Raw genomic sequence first — 26,316 nt, forward strand, 5'->3', positions numbered from 1 at the left:
CACAGGCTGACTTGCGTCCTCGGCCCCAGACGTCTCCTCCGGAAAGTGGGCAGGAGGAAAAGCAGCACACGGTGACCTCATCCTTGGGGACTGGGTATTTTTCCGGCCGGGGAGCGCAGCATCCCCGGCCAGACTGCAGAAGTGACCCCTGCCCCGCCTCTCGGTGCAGTCCTGGAAGGGCTCCCAGCGGTGGAAGGGTGGGGTGCAGATTCTCTGCAGGGCGGGGAGGGGCAGGATTGGAGGATCCGAGCTGCGGGTAGGGTGGGGCGGATGGAGCATCTCGGCCGGCCTGGGCGGAGGCAGAGACTCCACTGCACCATCGACACTCCCCATCCGTCGCGCGCGCCCTCCGTTCCCATCCTCCGCCGCGCACCCGCAATCTTCTCGGCCCCTGCACCGCCGCTTCGGCTCCTTCCGGGAACGCTCGCCCCTTTCCGTCAGACGCTCGGGAAGCGAGTCCGTGGAAGCTCCGCCCCCTCTGCTCGGCCGGCGCTCGCCCCCGCCCCTCGTTCCCTGCCCGGGCGCTCCCTCGCGCTCGCGCCCGCCCGCCGCCGGAACGCGCGTGGCCGCGTATAAAAGAGGCGGGGCGCGCGCGTCGCCGCCACTACCCGCTGCGGAGCGAACGGCAAGGAGCAGAGGCCGCGGAGGATCGTTGGTCCCTCAGCAACCCCCAGCCCCACGCACCCACGGCTTTCACCCGCAGGAACCGGTGAGACAGGGAGCGGGGGAGCGCGTGCGGAAGCCGGGCCGGAGGGCAGCCGACCCCTGGGCGGGGAGCGGTGTCGCCCCCGGGGAGGGGCGGGGCTAGCGCGCGGACAGGTGAGCCTGGCCGGCCTTGCAGCTTCCTCAGGCGGGCGGGGAGCCGGGCGAGCCGGTCGCGACCGGCTGGTGGCGCGTGGGCTGCGGAGGAGCCGCCTGGCGGAGTCCCGGTGTTTGCAGCTGGAATGTCATTGACTGGGCAGAGCGGGTGGCGAGGCCGCCGGGTCCCTCCCCGCCCCCAGCCCCAGCCCCAGCCCGGCCGCGGCCCCGCCCTGCCCCATCCGGTTGCGGCAGGTGGGGCGGGGGCTCCCTGGTGGGCATGGTCCCCTTTCTCCTTCCTGCAGAGCGCTTCCCCCACCGCACCCAGTTTCTTCCCTGGGTGGGGAGCGACTTCTGCAGCTTCTTTTCCCAAATCCCTGCAAGCAGTGCGGGCCTACCCCTGGGAGGAGAAAGAGCCGAGAGCCTAAGGTGAAGGTCTCTGACGTTAATTTCATCCGGTTCGGCGATTCTCGGCCTTCCCTGGATGCAGAAAGGCCCGAGGCTGCTCTCTCTCTTTTTTTTTTTCCTTATAATGAACATTTCTTTCCAACCCGGTTGTGATTTGTTTGTAAAAATCGGATAGCTGCGGCTCTTGCTTTGTGTGAGACTGAAATCAAATAACTTAATAGATTAGTTACTCTTTTTTCCCCGAGACCGTGTTTTTCGAGTCGAGGGAGGTATATTACTTGTCAAAAATTGTACAGCCATGCCGGCGTTGAAGGATAGAGCAGCCTTTTGTCTGAAACCCGTCCCTGAATCTGATTAGGTGTTTCCCAAAGAAAATTGCGTTTAAAAGTCTCTTTGATGTACTGGGGTAAAAGCATATTTTAAATAAAGTGCTTGGTAAGGGTAAGGGTTGGATATGTTTTAAATTAAAAGCCCGAACAGATCAGAAAGCTGGGTTGAGAGGATGCTTGAACCGCTGCAACACCTTATTACGTCTCTTTTATATAATAGATCCTGGGATCTGTAGGCCCTTTGTTCTGTCTTCATCGTGGTATTTTAGAAAAATTTACCATCATGGCTGTTCGGGAAGAACAGAAGAGAGACCGTATGAAGGATTTTCATAACGTGTTGAGAAATTGCGTTGTCATAGCAATTAGACCTTACTGAAACAGAATGTATCAAAGATGGCAGGGTGGGGGTGTCTTGCAGCCAGAAAAGAAAAACCTTAAGAATAGCAGTGGGAACACTCAGCCACGTGAAGCCGTGGCGCCGAGGTCCTAACTCTGCAAACCAGTCATCTACTTTCCCTGTTGTTGTGGCGAATGCCTGAGATTTTGAAAGGTCAGATTGAAGTCAAAGTTTAAAAAATGTGCTGCAGCGAGGACCTCTGTGCAGGAAATGAACAGTAAGCCCTTTTTAGTAACTGGGCCGATAATTAATTACTCAGAGGGCCCTCAAAGTGTGTTAGCTGTTGTCCAGGGACCTAGACGGAGCGATGCACAGGGAAGGGGGCTGGGCTGTGGGCCGGACAGGTGGGAAGCCGTTCTCCGCGTCGGCTCTGGCTGGGCTCAGGAGCATTCTCCGAGACGCCCTGGGTCTGTGGTCGAGTTCTGTGGTAATCTAATAATCGGGGGAATCTGATCTGTCTCTGGCTCCAAGACGAGCTCATCGGGCAATCTGATGAACAGGTCGAGGTGGTTCCCCGGGTTAGAATCTTCTCTCCATTTAATCGTTTTCCTTACCTGCCTTCATCCCAAAGGGGAGGGGCCCACTGCGCATCCTGAGAAATGGATACCAGCCAGAGTCCTCGGTGCTGTCATTGCTGAACCTGCTCTGAGGACAGTCACCAGGAGGCCCGCCTCCCAGTCAGCCCTCTGGGCTATTCCAGGACGCCGCTGGTTACGCAGCTGGCTCTGCTGCAGTTATCAGCTGTGGTCCATCAGCTGTGGTGCGAGTAGGTGCAGGAATTTGGAATTCGGCGCCCTGGTAGCAAATGCTGGCTCCAGGAATTCAGGAGGAACGCACTGCGGGCCATGGGCTGGTGCCCCTGCCCTTCCATTTTGCATATTCCTCCTGCGACTGTTTTAAACAGGAAATAGGACCTGGAAGGACCTTCCAGAGGAAGTGGACCTGGACCTATAAACTAGGCCCAAGTCAGATCTTGAGTTCTCGGTTCTGATGATGTCGTGAAATTATGCTGTTTTATGGCTGAATGGAAGGGGATTTAGGGATCAACCAGTCCTAGGAATTTCCGTCCATTGGGACTCTAGTGTTAAAAGAGTATATTCAGTAGTATTACTCTATTTGAAAAGTGGGGAAACTGAGGCCCAAAGGGGCTGTGATGACTTGGCCACAGCAGCCTATTTAGACAGATAGGAACTGCTGGGACCAGAAAACCTCAGGTCTCTTCCCACACGGTAAATCCCCGGTGGGATGTATTAATAGAAGGCTCTGGGGGAATCATCTGAAATTTGATTCTTATCTGTATTCAAGTGTTTTTAAGGATCTGTTTTTTTTCCGTTTTGAAACGATTTTGTTCCTTCGCCCTCAGGAGCCTGTTATCTTGCTTCCCCCCCCTCCCCTCCCCCGCCCTTTTAGACTCCGCATTCCTCCGTCATGTTCTCATCGTTTCGTAAGCGCAGAGTCCAGGTATTTGACCAGCATGCAGGAAATGCGCTGCCTTTTCGCTTTTGCCTGGTTTGCAGTGAAGACACTGTCGTGCCCGAGAGGTTGGATGGCCTGACCCCACGGGAGGGGGGAGAACTCGGCCCGCATGCCTTTTCTGTGAAGGTTCCTGTTAGGGTTGGTTTTTCTTTCCCCCCGTTTGGTTTTGGTGTTCTATGAACAGAAGTCTTAGCAAATTCTAAAATTTTCAAAGCCTCCTTGTTTTTTACCTTCCTCTCTTTAAGGCATGAATATATTATTTCTTATCACCCTACTGGCATTTGCATGTAACGTTTGCTGGGTTACTTTTTATTGATGGTTACTTGGTTCTTCAGAACCAATGGACTAAACCTGATTATCTCAGATATTTGAGGGAAAAAATCTGGAAACGTAGTCAAAATAGTATTTTAAAATTTGGCAGGTATTGTAAACTTTTGTTTCCTGTTTCCATTCCATTAACTTGTTTTTTTTCTGCCACAATCCTTATAATGAAATGGAGCTTGCGTTTTTTACTTAAAAAAAAAAAAAAAGCTCGCTGTATATCTATTGTGTCTATGTATAGATTTTGAGTATTTGTCAAAAAGAAAAATGCTTAAAATTAATGCCTTGCTGTTCTACAAGGAGAAACACAAACTTTGCAAATGTCTAGTGATTATGGGTGATAAACCCAAGGCAGGCGCTTTTATAAACCAGACTGGCTAATATTTAAACGAGGTTTATAAAAATGGGCCACATTATAGTGTTCTCTTGTTTTGCTCTTGTTTTGAATCTTGGTAACAATGTTTTGCACTTAAATACCTCACATCTGAATTTCACAGGTTAACAGGTAAGTATAGTAGCAAGGTAGTAATCGGGGGGGGCATGCAGAAGTAACTTTTTCCAACGTCGCTCTTGGTTTCTGAGTTGTGATGCAATGCAGCATGAGATTCTTGCCTTCCCTAAGCCGAGTCCCTGCTCACCTCTGCAGAATCCCGCTAAGGGGTCGGAATGAAGGCATCCGGTTGAAGGCTGACCTGCAGATCCACAATCCTGATTGGAATGTGGTTTAAACAAAGATATGTTTTTCATGGTTAAATCTCTTAATTCCTGTAATTTTTACCTCTCTGCTTATCAGCAGATAGCCACTAAAATCTGCAGCCAGGCTGTTTTTTTTTTTTTTAATTGGTTTGATCTGAGATTCAGTTGGTGTAAAAGTGTCAGGAGGGCTGACCAGTTTTTTGGTGGTTTGCTCTGGGGGACCCCTTCCGCGTCCCTGGGTGTGAAGTCCTCTTGCTGCGGAAACGTCACATTTGGTGGCAGACTAGCCGCATGAGCCGTGGAGAAGGGACATTGTCGGTGCTGCACCTTTGGGCTCTGACCCAGCAATGAAACAGAGCTGACGAAGGGTTTCTGTGACCTTTTGCTTTGGGTAATGTTTATGGATTTCCCCTCGGAGCCAAGTGATCCCTTCATACCGTTGGTTCCTAAAATCCCTTTCCTTGCAAAACCGTGTACCTCGTGTCCTGCCTGCAACCCGAATTCGGTTTGCAGTATTCCCGAGGCCTCTGCATCCGGTGCGTTCAGCCCGTTGAGATGCCTGCAGTCCCGTTGCTGCGTTGTAGAGAGCGACTCCTTCCCTCTTCGCCACGGTTTTGCTCTCTCCCGAGTTCCGTGGGGGAGCTGGCGGCCGGATTCTCCCACTCACCCAGATCGGGGTGAGGTGTCCGAAACCACTCACTACAGACGCTGAGTTTGCAGAGGCCAAACGCTTTGGCCTTTGGCTTGCAAATGTTTGTGTCTGCAGTCTTTTCTGTTGCCTAACCCAGGGCGCGTCCCACCCACGGCCTCTCCCCACCCTCCGAAGAGGAGACAGATACCTCCCCTGGCGCAGCGGGGCAACCAGCTCCTGCAGATTAGGTGAAGGCGTTTAAGTATCCCCCAGGTACCGAGAACCGCGTCGGACAGCCGTCTCTTGGCATCTGTTAAGAAGACAAAGATACTAATTAATGTCCAGCTTCTTTAGCAGGCCTCCCTTTTCTTTTGGCAGTGGGCGTGCGTTTGTTTTGATGTGAGGAGGCGTTCTTAGACGTGTTATATTTTTGGATTAAACTAGAACTTTCTAGCCCGGATTTCATGTCACTAGGCCCCCGTGTCCCTTCCCCGAGCTCTGGCAGTCCTGTGAGGACGCTGGCAGGATCCCTGTATTGATTACAGGAGAGGACACGGTTGCCGTCCCTGCCCTGTCCCCCGAGATCCGTCCACATGACTTGCTGAAGGATGCAGCCAGCATTTGACTGCTGCATTGCAGCATTTATAATTAGCCTGTATCCCCAGCCTTGCCTAGCGGCATCTGCAAATACATGACCTTTTTCTTCGGCTACCTTAAGTGGGAAGCTGTCCTTAAACACACAGAGAATACGATCAGCACTTCATTTCCCCTCCGCGGTCTCCGTGTGCAGGGGCCTGGCTGGCCAAGTCAGGGCCGCCCTGCTGCCTGGAGGTCAGCAGGCAGGCAGTTGACGGCGGTCCTGGGACGTCAGCACGGGGTGTCAGGCAGTCCAAGGAATAGGTGGCTACGTAGGCTGCTGTGGTTGGTGATTGTCTCTAATGGCACTTGTTCCTGAAGTTTTCCCTTCTAGCTCTTCAGAGGCGTCAATCCTATTAAGGCAGGGAACGGCGAGGAAGGTTCTCTGTGGAATCCGCCTTATCAGTCAGCTGCCTGTTTGGGGGCAGGGGTGGGGTTCGTGCAGCCCGCCTCTGTCACCGAGGAACGTGGTGCGCACCGGCAGAGCCCGAGCAGTTCCACTCACTGTCTCACGTAGTTTTGGGTGAGAGGTTACATAAGCACCTTTGGGTGGCAGCAGTTCTTGGTCATATGAAAATGTTCCTGTGTTTGACATGGTCTGTGGAAGTACCCTTATAGCAAAAAGAAACGGGGAGCTGGTACAGGTAAGGTGGAGACAGCTCCTGTTCAGGTTGGGGGGGCGGGACTCTTACTAACTAACCTGTGACCGGGGAGCCCCTGTGATCGGCAGACGGAAGTTCTGCGTGCCCGCGGCAGTGGGAGAGTGCTGACGGCTTGCAGATGCCCCGCTCCCCGCTCCCCGCAGCGGCCAGCTGTGGCTTGGCAGGGCTCCCACCTCCTGACGTCAGCTGATCCCTGCAGGAAAGAAGAGTCCATTATTGCCTGACCAGAGCACTTGGTATAGAATTGACTCGTTCTACTTCACTGGGGTGACAAAGAGGGCCTTTTAGGTTGGTTAATTTCAGCAGGGCCTCGCCGGTCTGTCTCCCCGGATTGGGAGGGCAAATGGGCAAGCCGGACCCAAGCAGGGGCGCTGCCCAGGTGGAACCTTTGCAGTGGCAGGTTGGGGGTTCTTGTTTCCATTACGAAGGGCTGCTCCCCAGTGTGTTTCATGGAAATTTCCGTAGCAGCTGCAGGACTTGAGAAAGGCAGTGGACCCTGTGGTGTGAGGAGGCAGGACAGACACGAGACATTAACCTGAGGACAGACACCTCGCAGGAGCGCCGTACAGGGAGGTCGCTGTCCCAGACAGAACTTCACCTCCCTCGGAAAGTTTCCTTACAAGGAAGTTCTGTAAGCCGGCAAATTAGACAAAATTGCCTGCTGTTTCCCACTTTAACTCTCCTGAGGGGTGAGAACAAGGGAAGTTCATAAATCATTTTTAACCTTAATTGTTTACTAACTTAGGAAGGTAGAAATATTCAGTCTTTTTTTTTTTTAAATCCTCACCGGAGGACATTCTTACAGATTTTAGGGAGGGGGAATGCAGGGAGAAAGAAAGGGAGAGAAACTTGGATCAGTTGCCTCCTGCATGCGCCCCGGCTGGGGACAGAACCCACGATCCAGGCACGTGCCCTGCCCTGGTCGGGAACCAAACTCCTGAGCTTCCGGTTTACGGGGACGACGCTCCAACCAACTGAGCTACACCGGGTCAGAATGTTCTGTCTCTTAAAGAAACAAAACTGATTTAGGTGTTTTAATGATTAATATATCTTCCTCCTCTCTTTTTCCCTCCAAAGTGGGGACATGAAAGATAAGAGGTAGTGAAAGGAATTAATAAGTAACCAAACAGCCACCAATAAGGATTAGGCCAGCCCCGGTCATTATTTCCGGCCCCGCCGGTTCGAGCGTGCTAGCCTGGGAACCAGACCGTCCCGGGTCACCCTGGGCTCTCCCACCTGCTGAGCAGGTGACCTTGTGTCCTGTATACTTAATGGACAGCATTTCTCGATTTCCTAGTTTAGAATGTAATCGAGTCTCATATGCCTCAAGTTCTGTGGTCAGAGAGTAAGACCACGTGTTTTGTTTTTTTTTAAGATTTTATTTATTTTTTAGAGAGGGAAGGGAGGGAGAAAGAGAGAGAGAGAGACATCAATGTGCGGTTGCTAGGGGTCATGGCCTGCAACCCAGGAATGTACCCTGGCTGGGAATCAAACCTGGGACACTTTGGTTCCTAGCCCGCGCTCAATCCACTGAACTACGCCAGCCAGGGCTGACCACGTGTTTTTTTTTATAGTCCCTTGGGAACTCTAAAAAACGTATAAAAACGGCAGGGAGAAAACAGCAGTGACGTGGCAGAAAGTGATGGTGCCCAGAAGCAGCACGGAGGGAGTGAGGCCTTGTGGTTCAGGACCTCGGGGAGGCCGAGGGAGCAGCTGTACCCCTGGAGGGCGGTGAAGGCATGAAATGGTGGTGTTGGCGAGGGGGCGAAGAGAACCGTCCTGCAGAGGGGACTCTGTGAGCTGAGGGGCGCACCCGCCCAAGGCCAGGAACCTGGGGTTGCTGGGGAGTTTGCTGCGAGATGAACTGGAGCAGATGGCGCAGGGCAGCGAGAGGGGTCAAGTGTCCGTTCTGGTGGACGGGGCAGGTGACGACGGTGCCCTCGTCAGGCAGGAGTCAGTCTTCTCTGACAGAGGCAGATAACTTCGGGCAGCAGCGTGAACCAGAGCTGCCTTGTTGTAATTCCCTTTTTGTTTTTTCCCCCCAAAGGTTTATATATTTATTTTTAGAAAGAGAGGAAGGGAGGGGGAAAGAAGGAAACATCGATGTGCAGGAGATACTTCCAACCGTTGCCTCTTGCACGCCCCCAGCTGGGGACCTGGCCCACAACCCAGGCATGTGCCCTGCCTGGGAATCGAACTGGCAACCTTCTGGTCCACAGGCCAGCACTCAATCCACTGAGCCACACCAGCCAGGGCATAATTCCCTACTATTACAGAGGACAGAAAATAGTAATAGTAAATAGTAAAATAGTAAAATAGTAATAGTAAAATAGTAAATAGTAATTCCCTACTATTACAGAAACTTCATCCGGAAGAGACCCTTTAGTTTTTCAAGGTTGCCCTTCCTCCCTTTGCGACTCTTGTGACGAATCCAGCGTTTCCCTGGGTGGAATTCCAGTTTGACTACGTGAACAAATGAAACCCGGGTGGACTGTTGAGCTCTCCCCCGCTCTTTGAAAATAAATTGGGGGCTGTGCATGCTCTTGATCTCATCCAACCAAACATTTCTTACCGGCCTGTGTGTGCTGGAAATCGGGACTCAGGGACCAGACCACGCAGGCTGACTGCACTGTGGGCGGTGCGCACAGGCACTTTAGAAGAACGTGATTGACGCCGAGGCCGGGGGAAGGGGGGGGCAGTGCGTACGGCCCAGTAAGGGGGCAGGTCCTGCCGCTTGATCACCCCAGCTGGGTGTCGAGGAGTAAACAGGAGTTTTCCAGACAGAGACGGGACCAGGAACATTCTAGACAGAGGCAAGCCTGTGCAGGTGGTGTGGTGTCTTTCAAGAGAACCGGGTTTGGGAGGAGAAGGACTATTCCCACATGCCCGGAGGGTAGGGGGTATGAGTGAGACACCAGTCGGGCGTGCTGGGCCAGAGCGAGGGGCCTGCCGAAATGGGCCAGTTCTTGCCTCTCTCAGCAGAGAACTGTAACGGGGGGCTTTAAAGCGTGGGTGGGTGTGACACGGCAAAGAACACGTTCCTTTTTATAGTCAAATAAATAAATAAATCGGGCGTGTGGGGGAACAACAGCACAACAGAAATCACTGGGAAATACACGGGGAACCATTCGGAAGGAACGGTAATGCGGCTGGATCACTTCGTGGTCTCCGTCCTAGGGACGTAGTTCCGTCACGGGTGGACTCGGCCCCCATCTCAGCAGCGCCGTGTGCCCGGAGCTGGAAGCGGGCGGGGCCGGGTGGGGGGGGGTGCCTGACCCCTGTAGCCTGCTTGTCCTTTGCCAGCAGCTGGCCCCGGCCAGTTGGGAAGAGCGCTCAGAGGTTGCCCGGGTAACAGGGTTCATACCCTGTCTGAATAAACGACAGGATGGGAGCCGGAGAGGCCAGTAGCTTTTCTGGTCGGCTGCTTTTCCAGCTCTCAGAACCCCCCTGCAGAACGTAACTTCAGAACTGGAAGGGCCTGGGGACCGGGCCCTCTCCCCTGCCAGCGTCAGTCGTTCTGGGAAGTGGCGGCCCAGAGCGGACGGACGGTGGCCTGGGCGAGGTCCTGGGTTACAGACCAGCCTGGAAGCTCGTCCGCGTCCGTCTGTACCTGCTGTCCTCCGTGACGCTTCCTCGATTAGAGGATAAAGCGGCGTATTCCCGATAAGAGCAGGTGGCGTCTCCTGGCTTCCTCCCATAAATAGGTCAGAGTCTCTTTTTGACATTACAGTTTGGCGAAATTGTCCAGAAACCCGAGGGTCTCGTATTGTGGCAGACTGAGTGTTAAACGGGCAAGTGCCACCTACCTGGTTAGCCTGCAGTTGCGGTGAGCTTGAAGTTGATGCCGAACTTAATGTGGTCTCCTTGCTTTGCACGATAACAGGGAGGCCTAACGCAGGATGCAGAGTTAAGCACCGTTTTGGTTTGTTTTTAAGTCACACCGTGATTTTCTTTTAACTCTGCACCTCAGATGGAACTAAGCCCACACTGCCCAGGCTCCCTGGGAGCCCCAGGGGGACCTGCGGGACTGACAGGTGGGCGTGGCTGAGGAAGCAGCCGGGAAAATTCTGTTGGTTATTGACGGCAGGGCTCAGGTACTCGTAGTCATTTCCTTTATTTCACTGAATAACGGGCCGAGATCTAGAAAGACAGAAAAGCTGACTTAGGTAAGAATAGGTTCTACTTAATCTCCACGTAACAAAGTACACAGACCAGACGAAAGGACTCTTGAATGGATTTCTCAGTAACTCTTAGAGGACCACAGACAGCAAGCATTTCCTCTGAATTCTTCTCAAAGGTCTTACAGAATGGACAGGACAGAACATAGTCCTGGTCACCGTTTCGTCTGGTCTCAGCGCCACATTGGTTAGGCATCCTCTGTGGGACCCACGTGGGCAGGTGTTGGGGGGCGTGGGCAGTGACCTTGCACGAAGGAGCGGGGCCGGGTTCCACTGTGAGACCCCGAGAAGAAGCCCCCTTCCCCACTCACGGGTCTGCCGGGGCTGTCTGGTCATGCTTTCCTTTCCTCCGGAGGGGCTCGTTCCGTCACATCTCTGTTGGCGCCTTATGCTCACCCCAGGGTGTTCTTTCTTTCCAGAAAATGGACCCGAGCGGGGTCAAGGTGCTGGAAACCGCGGAGGACATCCAGGAGAGGCGGCAGCAGGTCCTGGACAGGTACCACCGCTTCAAGGAGCTCTCGACCCTCAGGCGACAGAAGCTTGAAGATTCCTATCGGTTCCAGTTCTTCCAAAGAGATGCCGAGGAGCTAGAGAAATGGATCCAGGAGAAACTGCAGATCGCGTCCGACGAGAATTACAAAGACCCGACCAACCTGCAGGTGCGTGCGACCTCCCTGAGATTCGAGCCAAGATTCACGAGCTCAGGTGTCTCTGCTTAAAAGGGTATACCAAGGAAGTCATTTACTATGACCTTGGGAGAAGGGGCGTCAAGAAGAACATAGATCAGACATAAGAAAGGACTAACTCCCTAGCAAAAGCAAAGCCTTTAAAAAGCATTGACTTGTCCATAAGACAAGTTAATTTTATGGTGTGAACTGTACCTCAGTAAAGCTGTCTGGAGAAAAGAGCCCTTCCTCTCACTGATTTTCGGGGAAAGACTTTTTAGCAAACGGAGCAGTAGCTGGGCTCACGGCCGTTCTTACTACACGTGTCAACGTCATCCGAGGAGAGGAAGTGGCGAGGGCTGGTGTAGGTGCCTGGCAGGCCCTTGGCAGCTCGGTGCCTGATTGAAAAAGAGGCATTGAGAAACGGAGTGCATCGAATTAAATTCATCGGAGAGCGTGGCTTTTTTTTTTAAAGATTTTATTTATTTATTTTTAGAGAGGGAAGGGAGGGGGGGAGAGAGAGAGAGAGAGAGAGAGAAAGAGAGAAACATCAATGTGCAGTTGCTGGGGGTCATGGCCTGCAACCCAGGCATGTACCCTGACTGGGAATCGAACCTGCGACACTTTGGTTCGCAGCCCGTGCTCAATCCACTGAGCCACGCCAGCCAGGGCTAGAGCGTGGCTTCTGAAACAAGCCGAAAACACCGGGTCAGGAGTGCATGTGGCCGGCTTGTCCGAGGGTGACACTACACGCTAAGAGGACCGTCAGTGTGTTCTGTGTTTCTGGGAGGGATCGGACGTCCTCACGAAGGTTGATTTCCTGGTGGACAGTCACATTAGGATATTGTGCAGCTTCTTGTCATCTGCACAGTCGGTGGTCCTCGGTGGCCAGGCTCTCAGGGGGCCAGTGCAGCTGCAGTCAGAGTGTTTGAGTAGCTGAGCGGGCAGGGGGTGGGTGCGATGCTGGGTGAGGTGTCCGTGATTAGAGGAGGTGCGGTTGCGGGGTGGGCACGACAGGATGACGCCGAGTGGCCGACTCCGTGGCTCACTGCCGGCCCCCCAACAGGGCAAGCTTCAGAAGCACCAAGCCTTCGAAGCCGAGGTGCAGGCGAACTCGGGCGCCATCGTGAAGCTGGACGAGACCGGGAACCTGATGATCTCCGAAGGGCATTTTGCGTCCGAAACCATACGGGTAAGGGGAGCTGCTGGTAGGGGCGGGGGCCTTCCTCTGTCTGGTTGGTAGGGGTGAACGCTTACGTGTAGATTTGGGTTCCTAAAGAGAGAGACTTCTCTAGGTTTTCCAAGAATTTTCTGAAGTTCCCTAAGGGAGTTACCCACATCCTGCCTTTGTACTGTGATGATTCGCTATGAATATAAACAAGTGAGGAAGTGAACATTCTTTTTGTAAAACAAATCAGAGAGTGTGAAGGTACTTCAAAGACGTTTGTGTAAATTAAACTATTAACATTTACAGTTGGTAATTAGATGGGAAGAGCATATTCAGGAAATCGGTGAGTTTAGGGGTCAGGATGCAAAGATAAGGAGGATTATTAAGCACAGACACTGACGGAAGTTCCCTATTGGCAAGCTCGCGCCCTGGGTCTCGGGGGTCACTGAGCTGTAGCCAGCGCCAGTGAAAGGTCCAGCTGTCAGGAACGACCCGTGGCACCTGTTGGGCGGTGACCAAGTGGCGTGGCAGACTTTGAAGCAGGAGCCCTCAGACTCTGGTCAGCCGGTCTGGGGGCCAGCCCGCCGGAGCTGGGGCCGGAACTGATCCTTCTCTGCTGTGACCTTTTCAGTCCTTGACCTGTGCAGCCAGTCCTGAAGGTGCAGGTAGAAGCTGCAGTCTCAGGCCCCGGCCAGAACACTTTCATCCCGCACTCTTCCCTGACCCGCGGCCCCCCCCCCCCCACCGGGGGTTCCCTTCCCCTCACGTTCTGGTCTGGGGGCTGTCAGCAGTGAACACGCACTGTCTCTCTCGCTCTGGTACACTCCACAGTCTCATAGCGAAGACGTGACATTAGCCCTAAGCTTATTATTATTATTTTTTAAGATTTTACCCATTTTATTTTTAAAGAGGGAAGGGAGGGAGTTAGAGAGAGAGAGAGAGAGACATCAATGTGCGGTTGCTGGGGGCTGTGGTCTGCAACCCAGGCATGTGCCCTGACTGGGGATCGAACCTGTGACACTTTGGTTCGCAGCCCGCACTCAATCCACTGAGCTACGCCAGCCAGGCCTAAGCTTATTATTAATAATTAACTATTACTAGTAGTGATTGTAGATAGGAAATAAAAGTAAATTTTATATGCTATGTGACCACTTGTTTAATTATATTTAATCTGTTTGGCTAACGTAGTACGTGTGTCTCTGTAATTGAACACAAGTATTTATCTGCCATATCCTGCTGTTTTGTATACTCCTTACAAGAGATGAATCAGCATGCTCGTTTTCTCGGTAGCAGTCGTTTGCCCAGAATGAAGGGGCTGCTGCTCTGTCGAATTAAAACCCAGCACAGGGGAGAATGTGAGAAGTTGGTCGAGTGTTGGCTTTGTCAGTTAAGCTGGGGTGGGGGGACCCGACCCAACCTCACGACTCACCCTCCCTTCATTTGGGTCTGTTAGTGAGTAACCTCTTCCCTGTTGAGGGATCTTCTTAAAGCAGCATTTAACGGTGCTGTTAGCTACTGTTTGCCGGTGCTGTTGGTAGCTGTTACGTGCCAGCACCCTCCTGGGGCTTCTCTGACCTCCACTACAAGCCCACAAGGCAGCCGTTACCCCTGTAGTCTAAGAGGGGCAGAAACCATAGCTCATACCGGTTTGAGTCCCCCGAATTCACACAGCTTGGAGGTGACCGAACTGGCACTTCAGTCCGTTCTCTGTCCCTCGTCCCCAGTATCTGCTGTATTTTTCCAACCTGCATTTCACTCGTGTAGACCTCCCCTAGAGTTTCCCCTTGATCTGCTTCTCCAGTCCCCACGGCCCCCTGGCCCTGTCCCTGCCGGGCAGCCCCATTCACCGGGGAGAAGGGCTTCCGTCCGCTGCTGCTCCGGGGGCGCTGGCTGCTCGCTGATGCCCCATTGGCAAACCTGCCTGAGTCCTGGCCAGGATTCCTCCCCCGCGCTGCCAGCTTCCCGAGCGTTTCTCCATGCCTCTGCCCGTCTGCCCACGCACGCCACCGAGCAGCGGCAGCTTGCGAGGCTGCACGCACACCCTGCGGTGACCGCGAGGCCCGGCACCCGGGAATGGGCGAGTTGTTCCGGGCCTGGGGCAGGCCGGCCCCGGCTTGCCACTGCGGGCGTGAAAACGGGGTCTGTGGGAAACTAACTGACGGCTGACCCGAGGGGGAGGTTTTCTCAGCTTTCTCCTACAGACTAATTTGCGCAGAGGGCTCCCGTGCTACCTCTTGAGTCTTTTCCTTCAAGCTCGCAGTCCCCATGCTGACCCTGGCTCGCTAGTCTGCCTGGTCCCGGAACCCAGCAACTTGGCTTGGCGGGCCGCGGGGGAGGCGGGTGGGGCGCGGAGGCTGAGCGTGTCCTGGGTAACCTGTCTGTCACTGGTTTAGACCTTCACACCCTACCGGACGGCGTGGCGCCCCATAGTCACCGCCACCCACATCGGGTCCCACATCCGAGTAGGTGGAGTATTGCGTTGCTGTGGGTTGCCTTTCCCCTGGCCCTGGAATGCCTCCCACTTCCTCCCCGGCGGTGGGTTCGGCTCGAACCATCCGCAGTGGGAGTGATTGCGGTGCTGGAAGTGAATTGTGTGAACAGTGCTTTCCCCCCACTGCTTTCTCCGTGCAGAGGAAACGTGCCTCGTTTCTGAGAGAATCCACCCATGTTGACTGTGCCACGCACGGCTTCCGAGCCCTCGGCTTGCCGGGAGTGGCACCTCGACGATGGGTGGATCCCGGCCTCCTCTCCTTCGTGCTCAGACGTTCTGTGGCGCTCACTGTGCCTGCCAGTGTCACGCAGAAGCTCCCAGTATCTTGGGTGGGCGCCATCAACGCACGGAGATTGGGTTCAACTATGAGAACGCATCACCTGGGCTCGGACTGATGATCGGTTCCGCCCCGTTCTTGACAAGTCCTCACCAGGACCGTGCGACGAGAACCCCAAGATGCTGGGAAGGGGCTGCGTTTGCGCCTGTGGCTGCCGCTTGGGTGAACTTTGAAATGAACCGACCCTGAGCTGTACCACACCTTGTATCTCTTCACTGAGGCTCCAGTACTTTTTCTGCTAAGAGCCCTTGTAACAGCTGATGGCATTTCAGGACCCCGTCCTCTCTGCTCCTACACTACGGCGGTCCTGGTCACCTGGGCCGCACAACTGTGTGTTTGCGTTTGTGGTGTCCGTCGGGCCTCTTGTTGTGTTCCCCCTTGACCTTCTTCACGCAGGCAGAACGCACCCTTCAGCGGCTTCTGCCGCGGTTCTGTGGTACTCCTCATTTTTCTTCCTCCGGTGGTCTTCTGACCTAGGAATCCACTTCCGTAATCTAATGATTAGCAATAACTAATAACATTAAACACAAATAATATAAATGCAATAATTTTTTAAAGATTTTATTTATTTTTTAGAGGGAAGGAAAGAGAAAAAGAGGGAGAGAAATACCAATGTGTGGTTGCTTCTTGAGTGCCCCCCACTGGGGACCTGGCCCGCAACCCAGGCATGTGCCCTGACTGGGAATCGAACCAGTGACCCTTTGGTTCACAGCCTGCGTTCAGTCCCCAGAGCTACACCAGCCAGAGCTAAACTCAGTAATTGATAATAATAGTTAATAATTCCCTTGAGGTAAACTAAAATAAATATACCCATGAAAGGTCAGTATTTGAAGACCCACCAAACCGCTTTCAAGTGTACGCTTTTCTCTGTTCTCAGCTGAACTTAATGATTTCCTTTCCACTCCGCGGGTCATCTCTTTGAAAGGCTTGTTCGGAGCTCCGTGAGGTTTCTGACCTGCTGGAGCTCTCTGGACGAGCCAGGTCCCGTGGACACGGTCGTGATGCCTAGGGTTGGCCTTCCCCTGCAGACTCGCTTGCTGGAGCTGCACCGCCAGTGGGACCTGCTGCTGGAGAAGATGCGGGAAAAGGGCGTCAAACTGCTGCAGGCCCAGAAGCTGGTGCAGTACCTGCGCGAGTGTGAGGACGTGATGGACTGGATCAATGACAAGGTGTGTTTCGAGAGGGAAGGTTTGCGGAAGGAGAGGGCGGAGGCTCCCTGGAGCTGCCTCGGATGAAGGCCGGGCTTAGTGGGAGCGGGGGCGGCGGGGCGGCGGTCCCCGTGCGCTCGTCCCTAACTGAGACCTGGGGCCTCTGAGCCCGGAATGCTGTCAGCGCCACGTCCTAACTAGGAGAGGGCCCCGAATCACAAAGCACGCGGAAAACTGTCCTGCAGCTTACAGGGCCCCGCACACCTCGTTCGTAAGTTCTGGGGCCGTCGTTACCGAGAACCGGTTGGTGACTCTGGCTCTGTCCTGGTCCCTGAACAGGAAGCGATTGTGACGTCCGAGGAGCTGGGCCAGGACCTGGAGCACGTGGAGGTTTTGCAGAAGAAATTCGAAGAGTTTCAGACAGACATGGCTGCCCACGAAGAAAGAGTTAATGAAGTGAACCAGTTTGCTGCCAAACTCATTCAGGTAAACAGCAAAGTGCCGCTCACGACATCCTTATTTTAACTGTCTAGTGTTTTCAGCACATTCTGATGATCGGGTCCCTAGTTTCTGGGGGAGGAAGCTCTGGTAAAAGCACATCTAGGTTTCATGTAGGTCGGAGTGAGGTGGCAGTACCGAGTAATTCTAATATAGAAAGTGCTTTTTGACGTGTGGCTGAGGGCCGGGCAGGCAGAGTTTGTTTGATCTGTGCCCTCCACCCACGTTCAAACAGGGCTCGGAAAGCTTTTACGGGGCTGCTGAAGCTGGGTGTTGGGGTTTCTCAGACGGGTGTGGTGGGGCATGCTTCTCAGATTGGCAGGTGTCCACCGAGGTCCCATTGCTGTTCCCTGGGCTCCCGTGGGGGCCTGGGGACCTTTAACGGACGGGCTATCCTCTGGGAGCTGCGACCCCCGTGGCAGGCAGTGCCACGCCCTTCCCTGCTGCCCGGGCCGGCGGTCCTATGAGCTGTTTCCTCCTTATCCTCACCTTGCACTGCGGGGTCAGAGTGCCCCAGCGGTGGGAACCGGCAACTCCCGCCTATGGGAAATCGGATTTTGGGGTACAGATTGTAGACGGATGGAGCCGTGTCCAGCCCGGTCCTTGTGTCCTTTCTAGGCAGCGGTGAAGGGAGAGAAGGGCCAGCGACCCTGATAATACTCATCCTTCCAGGGACAGACGTGCTGTCCCGAACCCTGGCCCAGCCCATGCTGGTGCTCAGAGGCACCGTCAGGACAAGCCCGTGGTCTCACAGACGGACCTGCAGTGCTTCATTGTCACACCTGACACGTCATATTTATTAAAAACAAAACAGCAGACACATTTGGCTGGTGGGGAAGGGTACTTTTAGGGAAATGTCTCCAGTGTGAAGTCAGGAACAAACCACGAGAACCATTCTGTGGGCTGGAACGCCGCACACGGCGCAGGTGGGCGGGGACAGCGAGTTGACGAGGCCCCGGGAGTTGGGGCCGCAGTGTCCGTCCCGCAGTGTCCGTCCCCGTGCAGGCTCCGGTGCCGAGGCGCCTCCGACCGCTTCCTGCCCTCCGCGCTCTCCTCCGAGGGGGAGGCTGGTTCTCCCCTCTGTGTGCGGGCGAGGAGACGGCAGCTCTTTGTGAACGTGCTTCCCTTCATCCCACGCAGAAAGCCAGCGTCGCCCAGAACGCGGCAGGCTGGCTGAGGCAGATGGCTCGGGGAGCCGGCCGCAGGGCGTGGTGGGGGCGCAGAGGCAGCGGTCCCAGGCTCCCCCTCATTCTCTTCCCCGTGCAGGAGCAGCACCCCGAGGAGGAGCTGATCAAGACCAAGCAGGACGAAGTGAACGCAGCCTGGCAGCGGCTGAAGGGGCTGGCTCTGCAGCGGCAGGGGAAGCTCTTCGGGGCGGCTGAGGTTCAGCGCTTTAACAGGTGCCACGCCGGAGGGCGCCCTGGGCACCGGGCTTCCGCGGGAGGGTCATGTATACAGCACGTGCGCACAGGGCCGGGGGGAGGGGGGGTTGGCGCCGACTGGGTTGTCTTGGCCCGTGGTGTTCCTGGCTCTAGACAGTCCTACCTGTGGGTCACCTGGTGCCCTTACTCTGCAGGGACGTGGATGAGACTATCAGCTGGATTAAGGAAAAGGAGCAGTTAATGGCCTCTGACGATTTCGGCCGAGACCTGGCCAGTGTTCAGGCTCTGCTTCGCAAGCACGAGGGTTTGGAGAGAGATCTGGCCGCCTTGGAGGACAAGGTGGGTTTGGAAAGCAGCCGATTCTATAACCGTGTCGCCAGGGGTCGTGAGAGCAGCCCTGACGGGGTGTGTTTCTAGGTCAAGGCCCTGTGCGCGGAGGCCGACCGCCTGCAGCAGGCCCACCCGCTGAGCGCCACGCAGATTCAAGTGAAGCGAGAGGAGCTGATCGCCAACTGGGAGCAGATCCGCACCCTGGCGGCCGAGAGACACGCGCGGCTGAACGACTCGTACAGGTGGGGGTGACCTCCCAGCGCGCAGCAACGCGCATCGCGGTGCATCGCGGGGCTTTGTGCAGAAAGAGAGGAGGGCAGGGTTCGGGGTCAGGTCTGTAGGCTGACAGAGCTTCTGGAGGCCCTGCCGTGTTCCCTCTGCTAAGAAAACGCAGGTCCCTTTTTCCTCCTCCCTCCATGGTGTGTGTTTGGAGACTGGCGGTTTTATCGTGTGTGTGAGTGTGTACACGTGACATTTCTAACTTCGTAAATATCTTTCATTCTCTGTCACTGTGTTGTGACTAGCGGTCTGTAGCAGTGTGGGTGGGCACCATGTGAAATACCCTGTTAAAATCGAGTAAATCAAGGGTAGGAAAGGGAAGGAATGCTTCTGACTTACCAACCAGGGCTTGAACTTGGGAGTAACAAAGACATTGAAAATAAGGGACAAGACTGAGGATTATGGTGGTGGACAGAGTCTCCGTGTGAAGGACTGACTTTAGCCTTCTCTTGCTTTCCTTTGTTTTTTAACTGAATTTTCATTGTTTGATTTTTTGCATTACCTGTTAGTCCCCTCATGCCCCTTTCCCCCCACTTGCTTTCCTCGGGTTGGGAGAAGCCACATTTCCTGGGACTGGGATCTGTGTGGTGTGCTAGGCTTTTGAGAACAGAGAGTTCACAGCCGTGATTTCCGTCCTGGGGCTCCGCTGGAAACGCTCGGGACGTGGCTGTGGTTTTCCCCAGGCTCCAGCGCTTCCTTGCCGACTTCCGGGACCTCACCAGCTGGGTGACGGAGATGAAAGCCCTCATCAACGCAGACGAACTTGCCAACGACGTGGCCGGGGCCGAGGCCCTCCTGGACAGGCATCAGGAGCACAAGGTAACGTCTCAAGGCTCCCCAGGAGTGAAAGCGTGGGCTTGCGATGCACCGGTGCGGCGCTCACCGTGGGGGTGGGCGACACTTTGACCCCGGGCAGCTCCCCTGCCGGATGCCCAGGTCATAGTAGACAAATCCGTCTGGCACAAGGAGGACAGGTGGACCAGTGGGACGGAAGACAGGGAGCTCAGACCCCGTGGGTGTGGACACCAGGCGGGGGTGGCGTGAAAAGCCAGTAGGAAAAGGACCCTCAGTAAGCGGTGTGCGTGCTCACGTTTGATGGCCCAGGCCGGTGTCAGGGAGCCCAGCCTTCGCTCTCATCTCTTCCTCATCCTAGATGTGATCCTCTGGTTTGTGATGATCATTTGAAACTCTGCAACTTATTTTTCTTTTGCAAGATCTGGGCGTAAATTGGGCCTTTTCCCCCCTGCAGGGTGAAATTGATGCCCATGAAGACAGCTTTAAATCGGCAGATGAATCCGGACAGGCCCTGCTCACTGCTGGTCATTACGCCTCTGATGAAGTCAGGGAGAAGGTAAGAGAGGGCCAGGTTCTTTCGCTAAACGTCTCTGAAAGCTGTTACCCGTCCTGAAATACCCAGACGTGGCGTGAGAAAACTCGGACAGGGATTCACCTGGAAATGCAGGAGCAGCTTCTCCATGTGAAAAGATGCGTGTACAGCCTGGTGGTGGAGCAGAGAAAGTCTAGTTTACTGGGGATGTAGGAGAATGCGCAGGAGGTCGCGTCCTGCATTAGTAGTTGGAGCCAAGGAGAAACAGGCTTTGATCACATTCGTGGGTATATTTAATATCAAAGTGTCTTGGAGCATAACACTGCCGGAAGAATGCGAGGTAATGTTACTTTAAAAAGTGGTACACGTAGACTGAGATACTTCAGAGACACGCTCGGTTGGTTGTGTCATGAACTCCGGAGCCGGAAAACTCTGCCCAGGGCATTGCTGAACTACCTAACGTCTTCCACGGAGTCCCCGCTCAGCTGACTTGCTCAGCCGAGAGTCCCTGCCCCGTCTGGACTGCCTCGCTTTCATTTTGGTTCCTTTTTAATTTCTGAATGTTTTTAAGAGTTTGAGTCATGATAACATGCGCCAGGGAGTGAGATCTCACACGCTCCCCCGCCTCACTTTTCGGTAGATGCCCTTTGTCTTCCGCCTGGGAGTTTCCTTCGCGTTCTTACTAGAAATCAGTTGTGATAATGTGGCAATAAGTTAACTGTGGATTAATTAGAACAGGGCCACCCCTCTTATATTCAGTATAAGCGTACAAGCTGCTCAGGATTCCTGTGAATTCCTGTGAGTTGGCCGGCACCCACGAGTGGGTGCGGTGCAGGCCTGGAGGTGAGCGTGAGGACTGGAAGTTCCCGGGCAGCCTTTTGTGTGCGTGGCGGCGTCGGGACTGACCGGTCCTCCCTCGCGTGCTCTCCCCCGCAGCTGGCTGTCCTCTCGGAGGAGCGCGCCGCCCTGCTGGAGCTGTGGGAGCTGCGCAGGCAGCAGTACGAGCAGTGCATGGACCTGCAGCTCTTCTACCGGGACACGGAGCAGGTGGACAACTGGATGAGCAAGCAGGAGGTGACTTGTGAGCAGAGGCGCCTGGCCAGCCTCTGCATCTCTTTTGTCTGCTTCTTTTTATTGTTTGTTAATAGCTCACTGTCATTATAGGTTGCTGAGGCCAGGGCTGGTGGTGAATGTTTTCTGTGGATGATTGCATTTCTTGCCCATTCCCTTCCCTGCTCACATGGTTAGCTTATTTCGTGTGGGAAGTCATTACTGTAGGAGTTCTGAACACAGTAGGGGGGGTGGAGGGGGGGGGCGCTGAGCAGCTTCCCTTGTCTCAGGACCTCAGGACCTTAGGAAAGGCCCCGGTTTTCAGATGAGTGTGACAGTGTGAAACTTCTTATTAAGCGGGAGATTTTCTCCCTTAGATCTTAGGATTATGTGGAATCTAAATCTAGTAGACGTATCAAAAGCTATTTGGGAAAAGTATCCATAGAATGTGGGACGAGAATTTCGTGCTGCTGTGGGGTCAGTCTAGAGGGGCTGGGCCTCCCAGACGAGCTCAGAGTCCGATAGCCAGAGACTCGCATTCCTTCTTTTTGTGTTTTGGCAAAACTGCCCTTTGCTCTCCTGCCTTGAGGGATGAAAGGAAGAGGGCGGTCTCCTGAACACTGTGTTTGCTGTTGCCAGGCGTTCCTGCTGAACGAGGACCTGGGGGATTCCTTGGATAGCGTGGAGGCGCTTCTCAAGAAGCATGAGGACTTTGAGAAGTCCCTGAGTGCCCAGGAGGAAAAGATCACAGTAAGACCCCTATCATCGGCAGTCCGCTCAAGGGTCCCCTTTTTCCGAATGGCCCCTGAACGAAACTTGATGAGTGGTCCGGTGCTGAAGGCAGTCCTGTGGGTGCTGGCTGTCTCAGGGTGGGGGTAACACCCATTTGTAGAACGAGAGTGTTTTACTGATGTGAGCCCCCAAGTTGAGATTTACCTTTTGTTGAAAATAGGTAAGAATTAATATATAAGGGGGAGAAGGCGTCTTTCCCATTAGCAGCAAATTTTAGAAGTAGACCGGAAGGCTTTTAGCCAGCGTCTGGCACTGGCCAGGCTGCGTGGAGCCAGTGAGTGTTAATGCCATCAGCAACAACTCAGACTTCAGGGTTGTCTGGGAAAACCTCAACCTGTGGGAAGGGTTAGCGTGTTCTGTGACCTGTTCAGCAGTTACTTGTCTCTGGAGGCCGAGTTCTGGAACAGTCCTCTGGCCTCTGAAGGGCTCTTCTTCCTCCTTCCTCCCCAGGCACTAGATGAATTTGCAACCAAGCTCATTCAGAACAACCACTACGCCATGGACGACGTGGCTACTCGCCGAGATGCAGTGAGTCCCGGGCCCTTTATGTGCTGCTCTCTCCCCTGCACCGATGTCCCCTCTAGGCCAGATGCTGCGGGGTAGCCCCTCGAGCTGCAAAGCTCTGGGGCAGTGGCAATGGAGAGTCACGGAGGTCCCTGTTTTCCAGCTCTTGAGCCGCCGCAATGCCCTGCACGAGAGGGCCATGTATCGCCGGGCCCAGCTGGCCGATTCCTTCCACTTGCAACAGTTCTTCCGTGATTCCGATGAGCTCAAGAGTTGGGTCAACGAGAAGATGAAAACGGCCACAGATGAAGCTTATAAAGTAATGTACTGTTGGCATAGTTGTGTGGTACTTGGTTAGTACGCCGAACACAGTTCCACAGATAAATGCAGCTAAAAAAAGGGGGAATTCTGAAACCCGTGCTATTTAATGTCCGCTGACCATTTGATACACTCCCTTGTAAAGATCAGCGTGAGGCTAACGCGAGGTGACCTGCTCAGGTTCAAGGTAGAGCCTCCTCCTTTCTTCTGTTGGCAGGACCCATCCAATCTACAAGGAAAGGTCCAGAAGCATCAGGCTTTTGAGGCCGAGCTCTCAGCAAACCAGAGCCGCATTGACGCCCTGGAGAAAGCAGGGCAGAAGCTGATTGATGTCAACCACTATGCCAAGGAGGAAGTGGCGGCTCGAATGAATGAGGTCATCAGTTTGTGGAAGAAACTGCTAGAGGCCACTGAGCTGAAAGGTGAGAGAGAGCGGTTCACAGGATCGCGATAGGCATGGATATGGGTAGGAATGCTTGGGGAGGTGACTGTTCCCTCCTGGCCAAGTGTCTCAGGGACGCACCCCACCCAGGAAGGGGTGCGCAGGGCCCGGGGCACGGGGGCTCCCGTCCGTGCAGGGGTTGCTGCCTCGGGCCCCAATGCTCAGCAGATGGGGTACACGTGGTGGAGCGTGCTGGTTGGTGGGGAGCCCGAGTGAGGAGGGGGGGTTCGGCCCGCTGGCCCCCCGCGGATTGGGCCTCATCACGAAAAATCCGAGTTCAGCTGGCACCCAAGGGCGTTTATTAATTCCCAGTCCTAATACTGCCCAAGAGCCCTGACCTCACGGGGGTCAGAATGCTTCCTGAGCAGTTCCACGTCGGCACCGAGAAGGGAGAGCTGAGGCTGCGGTTTGCCCTCCTCGCCCTTGGGGTGGACCTGAGCGGGACTGCGATCCTGACGCGCGGCCCTGTGCTGGGGTGCCCCGTCTGTGAGCAGTTCAGGGGGCGGGCAGCCGGAGGCTGAGTGTCCAGCCATCGTTATCTAGAAGATACGAAAGAATGGGGATGATAATAAGATAGCAGCACAAATAAATAACACAGGAATGAGCTGCTACGCATACTCGCAGCCGTGAGCCGCCTCTGCCCATTGGCGTGTTGACGGAAGCGGCGCTAACACGGGAAATCTGCGTGCCCCCCCACCTAGGCATAAAGCTGCGCGAGGCGAACCAGCAGCAGCAGTTCAACCGCAACGTGGAGGACATCGAGCTGTGGCTGTACGAGGTGGAGGGCCACCTGGCCTCCGACGACTACGGCAAAGACCTCACGAACGTCCAGAACCTGCAGAAGAAGCACGCCCTGCTGGAGGCCGACGTGGCCGCGCACCAGGTGGGGCACTGCCGGGCCGGTGATTCAGGACCGGGCTGGTTTGGGGAGGGGCATGACGTGTCGGTTTCTGACGTAGCCCCATGGGCTGTGTGTGCTCCTGGTGCAGCTCAGCTGTCCCCTCGGCTTTCTGGTGCCCGGCGTGAGGACAGCAGATGGCGGTGCGGGGGGGCGGGGGGGGAGGAACCGTGTTCATTTTTGTTCGTGTAGCTCCACCCGCACCTGAGGGGCCAGAGTCGGCCCAGCGGGAAAGGTGCTGAGCTCTTGTCCCAGCTTTCAAGACCGTTCGCCCTTGTTCCCGTTCCCAGGATCGGATCGACGGCATCACCATTCAGGCCCGCCAGTTCCAGGACGCCGGCCACTTCGACGCGGAGAACATCAAGAAGAAGCAGGAAGCCCTCGTGGCCCGCTACGAGGCGCTCAAGGAGCCCATGATCGCCCGGAAGCAGAAGCTGGCCGACTCCCTGCGCCTGCAGCAGCTCTTCCGCGACGTCGAGGACGAGGAGACGTGGATCCGCGAGAAGGAGCCCATCGCCGCGTCCACCAACAGAGGTCGGTCCCCCTCCGTGGGATCGGGGTGACGTGGGGAGAGGGCTCCATCCATCCTTGGGGCCTCGGGGGGCCCACCTCAGAGTGAGCGGGGTCAGATTTAAAGTCACCTGGAGTTGTGATGGAAGCCGTGGGTGACGGGCAGCGCTGCCTTTTCTCCCGATGGCTTGGGTGACTGCGGGTGGTTTCTCCGCCTCCAGGCAAAGATTTGATCGGAGTCCAGAACCTGCTCAAGAAACACCAAGCCCTCCAGGCGGAAATCGCCGGACACGAACCCCGCATCAAAGCAGTCACACAGAAGGGGAACGCCATGGTGGAGGAAGGTGAGCCGCGGTCATGCAGGAGGGCGGCTTTGCTTCCGTCCTCTGTCTCCCGTCTTTGGTGGTGAGGGCGTGGGTCGGACTGGACTGCGGGGTTGGGGACCTTCGCCGTTGTCCTCCAGCTGTGTGACCTGTGACTCTGGGGAGACCTGACCTCTCCGAGCTCTGGTTTCTTGTCTGTGAGACAGGGACAGCTGACGGTGTGGGGCCCAGGGACTGAGAGCTGTGGGAGTGCTGTTACCTTCATTTCCTTACAATGACGGAGCTGGTGGTTTGTGGGGCAGACATGAGCGAACCTGTTGGAGGGTCGGGACCCGAGCTGCCCATAAAACTAGGAAACAAGCGGCCTGGCTCACCAGCACGCAGGGACGAAAGTGAAAATACGGAAGGCCCTTTTGTCCTGCAGCGTGTCAACGTGCTTTTCCCCGTCCTCCCTCCCGCCCCTGCCTGCCCCCCAGGCCACTTCGCCGCGGAGGACGTGAAGGCCAAGCTCAATGAGCTGAACCAGAAGTGGGAGTCGCTCAAGTCCAAAGCCTCCCAGCGGCGGCAGGACCTGGAGGACTCGCTGCAGGCGCAGCAGTACTTTGCCGACGCCAACGAGGCCGAGTCCTGGATGCGGGAGAAGGAGCCCATCGTGGGCAGCACCGACTACGGGAAGGACGAGGACTCAGCTGAGGTGACCGGGCTGGGGCTCGGGCTGGGAGGCCAGTGGGAAGAGTACCAAGCGTGGAAGGGGCAGCGTCGTGGTTGGTAGTGTTTTAGGGTGCTTCCCAGCCTCTGCATTGCTTTGTACGGTGGAAATTCGGTCATACAGAAAGGAGAGAGCGCGCTGCCTGTCCCCTCCCTCACCATTCGCATTTTGCTGTTCTTATTGCATCTGTCCTTTCTACCGTGTGTGTGCACAGGCTAGCACCGTGTTCTGGTGGTGGTGGTTTTTGTCTGGCACGCTTACATTTTACTCGGAAACATTTGGGTGTAGGGTCTGTGCCTACTACCTATTTTTTATGCCAGTCATCACAGAAACCAGAATGAGTTGAATGTTGACATGACCTGTATTTGATTCTCCCCGAAGATGGGAGAGCTGGAAAGCCTTGGGGATGGTAGTGAAGGAAGAGATGCCCGGAGTGGTGGCGGGGTGGGAGGGGCAGACCTCCCAGGAGGGCGTGTCCATAACCAGCTCTGACTTACTGGATTTCCTAAGAGACTGGTGGGCTCACTGATCACGTGACACGGTCCTTTTTCTCCTTATGCATTTCAAGTACTGCCTAGTTAAGTATGTAAAGGCAAAGTGGGAAACACTATGT

The 26,316-nt window shown here is 55.0% G+C and overlaps 1 protein-coding gene across 9 annotated transcripts in view; it reads left to right on the forward strand.

Annotated features, from left to right (window-relative positions):
- Positions 1-524: 524 nt before the first annotated feature.
- The window catches only part of SPTAN1 (spectrin alpha, non-erythrocytic 1), a 57,613-nt gene continuing 31,821 nt past the window's right edge, over positions 525-26,316 (forward strand). For 3 of the 9 annotated variants that reach the window (XM_045846187.1, XM_045846189.1, XM_045846190.1), the window contains exons 1-19: positions 525-709; positions 10,952-11,191; positions 12,264-12,389; positions 16,222-16,362; positions 16,681-16,827; positions 18,106-18,239; positions 18,416-18,560; positions 18,639-18,793; positions 19,514-19,649; positions 20,080-20,181; positions 21,094-21,231; positions 21,847-21,957; positions 22,450-22,527; positions 22,667-22,822; positions 23,039-23,243; positions 23,965-24,146; positions 24,452-24,695; positions 24,893-25,015; positions 25,471-25,688. In XM_045846187.1, coding sequence (XP_045702143.1) covers positions 10,955-11,191; positions 12,264-12,389; positions 16,222-16,362; positions 16,681-16,827; positions 18,106-18,239; positions 18,416-18,560; positions 18,639-18,793; positions 19,514-19,649; positions 20,080-20,181; positions 21,094-21,231; positions 21,847-21,957; positions 22,450-22,527; positions 22,667-22,822; positions 23,039-23,243; positions 23,965-24,146; positions 24,452-24,695; positions 24,893-25,015; positions 25,471-25,688 — 2,778 coding nt within the window. In that variant the 5' untranslated portion in view covers positions 525-709; positions 10,952-10,954. Of the gene's footprint in view, positions 710-3,448; positions 3,474-10,951; positions 11,192-12,263; positions 12,390-16,221; positions 16,363-16,680; positions 16,828-18,105; positions 18,240-18,415; positions 18,561-18,638; positions 18,794-19,513; positions 19,650-20,079; positions 20,182-21,093; positions 21,232-21,846; positions 21,958-22,449; positions 22,528-22,666; positions 22,823-23,038; positions 23,244-23,964; positions 24,147-24,451; positions 24,696-24,892; positions 25,016-25,470; positions 25,689-26,316 lie in introns of those variants that run through there. The other 6 variants (XM_045846192.1, XM_045846193.1, XM_045846194.1 and 3 more) reach the window with 4 other exon arrangements.

This window comes from Phyllostomus hastatus, unplaced genomic scaffold, assembly GCF_019186645.2.
Source record: "Phyllostomus hastatus isolate PE091 unplaced genomic scaffold, TTU_PhHast_1.1 phas_contig_495, whole genome shotgun sequence".
Taxonomy (NCBI): domain Eukaryota; kingdom Metazoa; phylum Chordata; class Mammalia; order Chiroptera; family Phyllostomidae; genus Phyllostomus; species Phyllostomus hastatus.